Raw genomic sequence first — 10,113 nt, 5'->3', positions numbered from 1 at the left:
CTTCTCGCGGGCCACCGCCGACCTGGAGCGTTTCTTCAACTACTGCGGCCTCGACCCCGAGGAGGTGCGGGACATGGGGGCTGAGCATTTTGCCCGTGCCAGCTCCGACATCGTGTCCGTCAAGTTTCACAGCGTCAGCACGGCCAGCTCGGAGGGCGGACGCTCCCCCCGCAGCGCGGCCACGCCAGAGGGCCGCCCAGCTGAGCGCATGCCCTACGGCATCTCGGTGGTGGAGCGCAACGCTCGCGTCATCAAGTGGCTGTATGGGCTGCGCCAGGCCCGCGAGCCCAGCAGGTCTCCAACGTGTAGCCAGGCTGCTCGGCTGCACGCAGTGCTGATGCTGGGAGGAGAGGAAGCACCGTCCCGTGCTCCCCAGGAGGGCAGCGGGGCCATCCCGGATCCCTGAACTGAGCCTCACTCCCCATCCCCCTGTGCTGCAGCTGCAGAGCATGGATGCTGTGCGTCCTCCTGGGGAGCGCCTTGCTTCCTGATGGACTCGGCTCTGCAGGACCCCCACCAGCACCTCGGTACCCCTGAGCCTGCGGAGTGCAGGGGACACAGTTGCACCTGACCGTGTGCTGCTGGCTGGGCTGCGGGTGCATGGTACCTCCTTTGGGGTCCCGGCTTGAGGGTCTGCATTAGCAGTGGGGCCTCCTCTTAGTGGCCACAGGTTGAGGTGCTGTGCCCCAGCAGCTTCAGCAGAAGGGGACAGAATCCTGGTGGTCCCCGTCAGAGCGCTGAGCATCCTGGAAGGTTTGGGTGCTCTGCAGGGAGGAAAACCCGAGATCTCCTTGGAGAAGCTCAAGTCTGTGTATGTGTGTGTGTGTGTGTTTGTATCCTCCTTTTTGTATGCCAGTGAAAAAACCCCGGGCACAATGTGCCCTCTTATTTATGAAGAAGGTTCTATTGGTATCTTCCTACTGTTTTTCCTGATGTGTCAACTGTAAAAAAGTGACAGTAATGCAGTCAGTTTTATTAAATTTCAGTGCTTTGGATGCCGTGTGTGTTGCTGTCTTCAGGTGTGTGGGGAATGAACTGGGGCAGACCCCTAAGAGCCTCTTCCCTGCCAAACTCAACAACATGATGGGCATTGCGTCCCAATGGGTGTTGCAGAGCATGAGTGCTGTGCCATGCCGTGCCATATGGTGCCATGCTGTGCCAGTGCAGGGCCCGGCAGATGCAGCAGGAGGAAGGTTTGCTCCTGGCAGGTCCTGGCAGAGCCCAGCTGCGGGATTCCCCTCTGCACTTCCCCAGCACTGTGCCAAGCATGCTGCCGGGCTCTGCTCTGCGCCTGCTCCAGCAAAGCACCCCAGAGTTTGGCTGCATCCCCAGGGCTGTGAGATGGGGAGACGATAGCAGAGACCTCCCAGGCGCTGGGGAGGTGTGAGGATGAAAGATGATGCAGGGAGTGCTTTGAAGATGAAAGCGCCGTGTGCTGCGCTATTCCCAGGTGGGTGTGGGCTCCTGCAGCCCCTCTGCTCCTTGCAGGGGGAAAAGCAAAGCACCCCATGATGCTGCTGCAAACTGTGCCCACTTGGACTGCTGGGGAAGGTGGCACCCAGGCCACCAGCGTCTGCACCCAGCGCTCCCCCCCTGGGGCACAGACCTGCTGCTGCTCGCACCCCAGCCTTGTTGTGCAGGACCCATTGGGCTCCCAGAAAGGAGCCAGGCAGGTCTGGGAGCCCCCACCCAAGGTTGGTGCAGGATGTGGTGGGGAGGATGCAGGACAGCACCTGATGATGAGTCAGGGAGGAAGCACACGCCCAAGAGGTCCTGCAGTGACGGCACACAGGGAGCTGGTGACTCCCCAGAGAGCCAGACATGGGGCTCAGCCCCCAGCGCTTGGTTCTGGGGTCCTGCATGGGGCTGCACGGCTGGGATGTGTGGTGGCTGCACACGATATGCACAGCCAGCCAAGCCCCGTGTGCTCACATGGTGCACATTTGCTCATGGGCACATGTGTGCACGCATGTGTGTGTGTGCATGTGTGTGTGCAAGGACAGGAAGAACCACGCTTCCAAAGCATCCGTCCATCCCTGCACAAACCCCCATACATATTGAGGCACCTTGCCCCCCTCAGGGGATGCCCCCATGTCTCTGTATCCCTGTTGGAGATAGGAGGGCAGCCCTGTCCCTGCAGTCCCGATCACTTTCCTTGGCAGCTGCCTCCCTGCCAGCTCCAGTTTCAGCATGGAGCCACAGCTGAGCCCGCAGTTATTTATAGAGAGGAGGAATGACCAGGGGAAGGTTTCCACTGCCTTTGTCCTGCTTACTCCCATATCTCTCCTTCCACGTTTCTACATGGCTCATCACAGTGCTGACCCTTAAAAGGTCATTTTCTTCCCCAGTCACTCATGAGAAGGGCTTGGGGATCACATCCCAGCACTTCACCCCCAGCCCTCCTCGATTGCTGCATGGGGAAAGCATGGAGATGTCAGCCCTGGGATTTGGGGTGCAGGGATTTGGGGTGCAGTGAGCAGGGTTGGAGGGGGGAATACAGAGGTTCACAGCAGCACCAGGATGGCCGTAACCACAGTGCCTTGCAGGTGATCCCACCTTTAATGCATTTCCCATTTTTCAATTATTAAGCACGGTCTGATGAGCACCTTGGAGGAAGTGCCAGCTGCATCGCATGTTTTAATCAGTGTTAATTAGCAAATGCCTTATGAATGGGGGAGGGGAGGAAGCAGGTCTGTGGGGGTGTCTGAGGGATGGGTGCTGCGGGGGCAGTTGGGGGTGGCTCATGGCCTGTGGCAAAGCTGCTACCACTGCCGGTCCCCAGAGTCTGCTGGGGATCCACCAGGGCACAACACTCCTGTCCCCCGTAGATGGGGATGCAACGTCACCAGGCTGCGGAGGACCCCTAGTGGCAATAGGGTCGAGGGGAACAGGGGCGGCCCACGATAAGATGGGAAGTGCTGTGGAGCCTGGTGTCACCCTCATCTATGCTCTGAGCTCAATCAGTGCTCAGCGGGTCGGGATAGGGCTGCACCCCCTTGAATGATGCAGACGTAGCAGGGAGACTGCTGGAAGGTCCTTTATGTGGAGATCATACATACTGCATCCATGGGGCTGACGCAGTGCTGCTGCTGTCCCCGGTAGTGACCCCACAGCCACAGCTCCCATCCCCACCACTGCAAGAGCGCCTGGCAAAGGTGGGAGCTGTGCATGGGGGTCTCAGCCCCATGCAGGTACCCTGGGGTGACTCTCCCACCCTGTCCTGTAAGCAGAGATCCTCTGGTGCTCGCTCTGCTTCTGTCCCAGCTGCTGCCGTGTGGGGCCAGCGTGGGTCTGGGGGCATCGTGCTGCTGCCAGGACAGGGCTGGGTGCTGCCTGGTGCAGCTCTTGGCCAATAAATATCTCTCAGTACAAAAATAAAAGGGTTCCCATGCCAAGATCCGAGACATAGGTGGGTGTGGGGGCTTTTCTCAGCAGAAGGAAAAACTACTGAGCTTTGCCCCACGTTCTCCAGGCTTTCACCAAACATGCCTGGGTCCAAGTCTGGATTCTCCGTGCCAATAAACCAAATGGGCTGTCAGCCCCACCAGCACCTTCGTCCCCAGCTCCAAGCTCCCTCATCATCCTTAGCTCCCCGTGCCCCACCTCAAAGCACAGCCCCATCACAATGTGCCACCCCCATCACCACCCCTGTGTGCTGGCACCCAGCCCCGTGCCTCTGGTGGCACCTCTGTCCCTTCGTGCTGTCCCTGTCCCATCAGGATATGCACAGCCAGTGATCCCCTCGCATGGGTAGAGTGCATGCAGGAGGGGACAGCCGTGTCCCCCTTAATGACCGTGCAGAGAGGAGGGATGCCATGCACTCACACACTGGTTCTACTCATCCTGCAGGAAAAGCAAAGCAATGGGGAATTTAGGGCAGCGCCCTAAAATATATAGGAAAGACAAAATATGGTCTGCCTGACCCTGTGTGACTCATGCAGGAGGTCTGGTGGTCCCAGACACACACTCCAGCACAGCACGGAGCCCGGAGACCCACAGACATGGGGGAGATAGGGAGAAACCAGGAGGGAATGGGATCCACGCGCTGCAGCTCGCAGGGGTGAGGCTGGCTCAGAGTCAGCTCTGAGATCTGAGAGAAACAAGAGTGAGAAAAAAATAATGGGGGGAAGCTCTCCGGGGGCTCCGTCCTCCCGCTGCGCCACTCCGGCCGGCTAAAAGCCCGCGGGCCGTATCAGCATGCGGGTGCCCTTCAGTGAGTAGCTGGGCCCCTGGAAGTAGTGCCAGCGGATGCCGTTCAGCTTGCGGATGTTGTGCCGTGCCGGGTAGTAGATGCCATTCAGGTTGGAGAGCCCGCAGGCGTCGAACCACCACCCTGTGGGAGGGAGCAGGAGGGTGGCACCGAGATGGGCACGGAGCGAGGACCCCGGCCCGAACCTTGCTGCTCACCTCCTGACAGCATCTGGGCACACTTGCAGAGGCAGTTGTCGTTGTCAGCATCGCGGGTGCTGAAGTTGGTGCCCTGCATGGCCAAGCCGCTCTGCTGCCCGGCTGTGCCGCTGTAGTCCTGTAGTGAGAGCCTGCGGCCACGCGTGCCATCACTTCCCTTCGCACTGAGTGGGACTGCAGAGTCCGATGCCCCCATCCCACCCACAGCCCGGCTGACATCCCTGTGAGCGTGCACTGTCCCCATTGCATCTCCATGAGGATATTCTTGGGGACAAACCCACTTGCACGAGCACTGCGTGGCAGCCCCGCGCCTCGCCAGGATGGGAAATCCTTCAGCCTTATGGAAATTTCATGCATCTATTTGGGGAAGAGCCCGGGGAGAGGGGGAGCAGGTGGTGTAGCAACAGCCCCCCATGGAGGAAATCTGCCAAGATCCCAGTGAAGGCCCCATGGGAGCTCTGCAGCTCCCCAGGCAGGCAGCGGTGCCAACCAACCTGGGGGCTCAGGGGCAGCAGTGCCTGGGGATAGCTCAACTCTGCTCACCCACCTGTAGAGCAGCCGCTCACTGTCCAGCTGAAACCTCCCATAGTGGGCATAGACGTGGCTGCCCTCCCAATCCCGCAGCTCCACACGCAGCACGTAGGGTTCCCGGTTCGTCAGGAGGTGCACGGCTTCGTTGCCCAGCCAGTGCTCCCCCGCCGCATCCCCAAAGCCCTGGGGGAGCCGAGGGAGGGTGGGCGTGGGTGGTGGGTGCAGGAACGCCCCATCCCCATCCCCATGCAGACCTGCTTGTACTCCCTCCAGCCCCGCTGGAAGCTGACGCTGCCGTTGGTGCGGAGCTGGATGACCGTCCAGCCACCGCCGTCTGTCTCCATGTCACAGAACACCTGCAGTAGGGAACCAAGCAGCTCTGAGTGGGGTGACACATCCCACTGCCAGTGGGGTTAGTTCACGGACGGCTGGGCCCCATGGTGCCTCCGTGGCAGCCCTGTGTGGGCTGGTCTCACCTTCCTGGGCTGGCTCATGTTGGTGATGTGCAGGGTGTACACCCCGCTGGCACGGCTGCCGGCCCGGAGCACCTCGGTGCAGTCCTGGAAACGCTGCTCCTCACCAGGCAGCAGGACTGGGCAGAGGGGAGAGCAGCTGGTGGATGCTCCAGTGACCCTGCAGGTCCTGCAGCCCTGCTCTTCCCATCTCCCCAGGCCTGGGGATTTGCTGCAGGAGAAACCTCTCAGGGCACAGGGCTGAGTCGCTCTTGGGATGCAATGTTTTTAGGTTCTCCCCACTCACCTCTACCCTCTGCCACAAGGCGCACCAGGCTCTGCACCGACTCCAGGAGCTGCAGCTGCTGTCGCTGCAGCAGGCTGGCGTTGGCACTGGCTGCCAGCAGAGACTTCTCCAGCTCCTCGATGGTGCCGCTCTGCCTGCTCACCAGGTGCTGCAGCCTCTCCTTCTCTGAGCGGATCCCTGCCAACTCTGCCTGGTGCTTTGCCTCCATATCCAGCACCCGCACCTCCAGGATGCTGCAAGGGGATGTGTGCTGGAGATGGGCAGCCCCAGCCTGGCTGCTGTTCCCCCGCACTGCTGTGAGCTGCCCCCGCTCCCTACAAGTGGCACCTGTGGGATGTGAGTGACTTGTGGGCACGCTTCCCCACCCAAAGGGCTGTAATGAGACCTTGTCACCCACGGGGACCCCCGATGAGCTCTGGAGGGGCTCTCCTGCAGAGCAGCCCCAGCCCCTACTTGTTCCTGCTCTGCAGCTGGTGGATCTCGTTTGTCTGCACCAGCAGCTGCTTCTCCAGCTTGGTGGTGGACAGGGAGTTCTCCAGCAGCTGCATCTCGATGCGTGACGTCTGGTTCAGCACCTGCACGGGGACATTTGGAGGGTGGGCACACACACAGCAGAACCCCTCCTTGTCCCCAGCGTCCTCAGGAACACGACTGCATGAAACCAGCATCCCTTCAGGGAACCGCCCCGCGTTTTGCAGCAGAGGAACCTCCCCACACTGCAGTTCTGGTGGCAGTGGGGACATGGGGATACGCGTGCCATCACTGCCCACCTGCGCCTCCACGTCGGTGAGCTTGCGGCTCTGCTCAGCGCTGCGGTTCAGCAGGGAGCTGCCGATCTCCAGCATGGTGGCCGTGTGGTTCCGCACCGCCGTCTGCCGCAGCCGCGCCACCTCCGGCTTCATGCCGTTCTGGATGGAGCTCTCCAACTGCAGACGGCAGCGAGGATGGCATGGGATGGCTCAGCCGAGGAGCTCACCCCGTGCTCAGCCTCACTGCTGCCTCCTGGGCACTCTGATGTGAGAGCGTTGCAGTGCAGCACGATCCATCCCGGGTGCTTTGGAGCTTATTGGGACGCGCTGCCTGTGGCTGCAGTGCTGTGGGGGAGCCCAGGGCACCGCTGCCAACATTCCTCATCCTACACCCTCACACAGCTCTGCTCCCACGTGTCTGGGCTGGGAGAACGACTCCTGCTGCATGCTGGCACTGCAGCTCAGGTTGCTCAAAAGCAGCAAGATGACACAACGGGAACAGCCCGGGACAGCATCCCTGGGTGTATGGAGAGGACACTGCTGTGGGTGGCATTGAAGTGGTTGCAAAGTTGGTGCGTGGCATAGTGGCAAAGCAGAGCTGAATGGGATAGGTGGGATTTATAGCCGTGGGGATGCCCAAAGTCCCCAAACGGGGCTTTTCTCTTGCTGGGACCTGGTACAGGTCTGTGTGTTCATGGATCTATTGTTGAACTGGGACTACTGACCAAGGAGGCACTGGCATCGGCACCAGCACCAGTACCAGCACGACTCAGCTGCTGGCTGAGTTCCTGTGGCTGTCAGCATCCCACCCCCAACGCCCCATCCTGGTGAAGGCAGCTTTCCCAGTGCTGGCTGCTGCCCTGCTGCAGGGAAGTGCTCAGGGCTGGGAAGCAGCTGGCTATGTGCGCGGCTCTGAAGCGTTTTCCGCTTTCCCAGCCCACAGGGGACAAGCACTTCCCAGTGGGTTTCTATTTCTGGCAGCTGCCATGAGGTTCCCATTCATCCCTTCTCTGGGGTGACAGCCTCGGTGAGGGCTGTGGCCATGGGGCCACCGTGCAGGGACTGCAGGGAGCGGAAGGGATGTGCTGCTGCCCACGCTGGGAACAGTGCCCCATGGATCCCACTCCCCGTGGATCCCACTGCCCCATGGATCCATTCTCCAAGTGGATCTTGTGCTCTCTGAGCTGCTGCAAACCAAACCCCAGTGCCATGTCTGGAAAGCACTTCTCCAGCTGGGCGATTGCTGGAGAGTTTCCCTTTAACCACATCATTAATCTTGCTGCTTCTCAGGGCTCCGGAGGCCGTTTCTCCCTCCTGATTTTGCCTTTTTTTTCCTTCAAAATAAACATATCTCTGAGTTAAGGGCAGTGCATACCCATGGAAAAGGTCGGGTTGGCACAGGCAGGGCTGAGCGCGGCCCCGGCTGCTCCCTGTGAGTGGTGCTGGGGCCTCTTCTGGAGGTCCTTGCCCTACCCAGGGGGAGCATCAAAGCCTCCAGGCCCCAGCCACGGCTCTGCTGAAGGCATCGACCTGGGAAGCAGCTGGGACTGGAGGGAGCTGCAGAATCCCTAGATAGTGTGGTCCCATGTGGGGACTGCATGGCTGCAGAGAGGAATGAGGGGACCCTCCCCAAGAGGGTCACCCCCAAAGTCTTCTCAGAGCCTGCAGCCATGGGGCCATTCCTACAGGGAAGGAACTGGGGGAGCAGGGCAGGGATGGGGGCACAAAGCCAGGAAGGCAGCAGGTTCCCCGCTGCTGCCCCCATCCCTCTTGCAGTGTGACACTGAGGGGACGCTGCTCCAGCAGTGCTCTGACCACAACCGAGCCCAGCTCCGGCCCCGTGTTGTGTCCTGGGCCAACAGTGAGAGCTGCCAACATTTGCAGCCTCCAAAAGAATTTCTGTTCAGCAGCAAAACCCTGCGGCGAGAGGCCCTCAGCCAGCAGCTCCGAACGGCCACCCCAATGTCCCCACACTGGGAACCCATTGCAAACAGTTGGAAGGTCCCATTGCACCAGGCACTGGGGTCACAATCCTTCCTGTGCACAGGTTTTGTGCCCCACACCTTGTCACTCCCCAAAGGGAGGGCCGGAATGGTGGCACTGAGAGGTGCTCGGTGCCCATATCCTCTGCAGCACCAGCATGCAGCCTCTCTTGGGCAAAGCCACGTGAGTGTCCTCGTGTCCTCACTGTGTCACTGCTTGTCCCTTCTGGTGACAGCATGCCTGGCAGTGTGGGGAGGGTGACCTGGCCCCCAGAGGTCTGTGAGCTGAAGGTCAGGGGTCCCAAAGGGACTGTGCCATATTCCTGGCCCTGGGCACAGCCCGAATCCTCTGCTCCATGGACAGACGGGGATTTGGGGTTGTTTACAACCAGTCCTCAAGTCCGGTGCCTCCTTTGAGCCCAGTTTGTTTGTTCAGGCCTGGATCCCAACCAAAACAAGCCTCCTTGCGCAGTTGCAGTTAAATTAGGAAAGCAAAGAAACTGGACACACACAAAAAAATAAAGACCCAACTGCGAGCTGCCTGCAGCAGAGGGGCTGTGCTGTGGGGTGGGACAAGCACCAGTTGTGCCCCTGCTCATGGGGTGCAACACCACTGCATGCAGCTGCCCAGATGGGCACACACAGCACAGCCGGGCTTTGCTCAGTGTATCCCTGGGGCTCAACATCCTCCCAGGACTCAGTATGCTCCCAGCTTTTGAGGAATTTGTGGTCTGAGTCAGCTGAGGAGAGGACAAGGGGCAGCCCTGTGCGTCCCTCGTGTGCCCACTGCTGTCCCTATGAGTGCTCGCAGTGCCACTCAGTTTGACTGGGTGACAGCCAGGGACAAGCTGTGGGGACTGAGGTCCCACTGTGGGGACGTGGCCTTGGGGGAGCTCTTCCCTGATGCTCACACAGATGTGAGGTCAGGAGGTGTCGGGTGAGACCTCGGAAAGGAAAAGCCGCTTCCTGCCTCACCCTGAGAGGCCGGCAATGGGGGAGTGCAGCAAGGGGTCCCTGGGATGGGGGGGAGGGGGTCCATGGCACAGGGTGCCCTCCTTCCCGCTTTGCCCCTGCTGTGGGCCTGAGGGTCCCAGTCCCCCCGTGGGGCTGGAAGGCCACGAGCTGTGTTTCCCATGCAGAGTCTCGCCCAGTGCCAGGAACATTTGTGAAGCCCACAAGCGGGAACACAACGAACCCTGCCCTTCGGTCCCTCACCCCGCTGCGTGCCAAAAGCCTTCCCAGCAGCTTCTCGGCAGCGCCGCATCCTGACCCTGAGCGGGGAGTGCTGAGCACTGTAAGGTGCCCAGGATCACTGGCACAGCACGGGCACAGGGACAAGGAGGGGACCGCGGTGGGGACGCAGAGGGACACAACACATTGAGCAGCAGCACCCACAGCGCCCACCCATCCCCTCTGGGCAGACTGAGCTGGGTGAAAGCAGCACCGGCTCATCTGGAGATGAGATTTGGGCAGACTGGCGCACCAAACCCCTGCACAGAGCACTTACAGGGGACACCCCCCCCCATTTCCTACCTTCAGCAACCACTGCGTGCTGTTCTCCAGGATCCTCTCCAGGTGCTGCAGGCGCTGGGTAGCCCCGCGGGCAGCGTGCCCATTGCCGGACGGCGAATCCCGCTGCAGAGCGTTGACGGGACCGGGGGCGGCGAGCGGGCACGGCGACGGCT

The 10,113-nt window shown here is 60.8% G+C and overlaps 2 protein-coding genes across 2 annotated transcripts in view; one reads left to right on the top strand and one right to left on the bottom strand.

Moving 5' to 3' along the window:
- Nucleotides 1-6: 6 nt before the first annotated feature.
- Nucleotides 7-995, top strand: FAM110A (family with sequence similarity 110 member A). Its single transcript, XM_019622179.2, has one exon. It carries the CDS (start codon nt 74-76, stop codon nt 404-406), a length of 333 nt encoding a protein of 110 aa, XP_019477724.1. The 5' UTR covers nt 7-73; the 3' UTR covers nt 407-995.
- A 1,624-nt stretch (nt 996-2,619) lies between these two features.
- Nucleotides 2,620-10,113, bottom strand: part of ANGPT4 (angiopoietin 4) — a 13,247-nt gene continuing 5,753 nt past the window's right edge. Inside the window, exons 2-10 of the mRNA XM_019622081.2 lie at nt 9,962-10,111; nt 6,468-6,623; nt 6,151-6,272; nt 5,698-5,930; nt 5,415-5,530; nt 5,193-5,294; nt 4,955-5,121; nt 4,408-4,538; nt 2,620-4,333 (exon numbers count right to left, since the gene is read on the bottom strand). Of these exons, the coding sequence (XP_019477626.2) occupies nt 4,173-4,333; nt 4,408-4,538; nt 4,955-5,121; nt 5,193-5,294; nt 5,415-5,530; nt 5,698-5,930; nt 6,151-6,272; nt 6,468-6,623; nt 9,962-10,111 (1,338 nt within the window). The 3' untranslated portion in view covers nt 2,620-4,172. The remainder of the gene's footprint in view (nt 4,334-4,407; nt 4,539-4,954; nt 5,122-5,192; nt 5,295-5,414; nt 5,531-5,697; nt 5,931-6,150; nt 6,273-6,467; nt 6,624-9,961; nt 10,112-10,113) is intronic.

Source organism: Meleagris gallopavo, chromosome 22 (assembly GCF_000146605.3).
Source record: "Meleagris gallopavo isolate NT-WF06-2002-E0010 breed Aviagen turkey brand Nicholas breeding stock chromosome 22, Turkey_5.1, whole genome shotgun sequence".
Classification (NCBI taxonomy): domain Eukaryota; kingdom Metazoa; phylum Chordata; class Aves; order Galliformes; family Phasianidae; genus Meleagris; species Meleagris gallopavo.
Note: the sequence above shows the minus strand (reverse complement) of the source record. Positions and strands in the feature narration are given on the sequence as shown.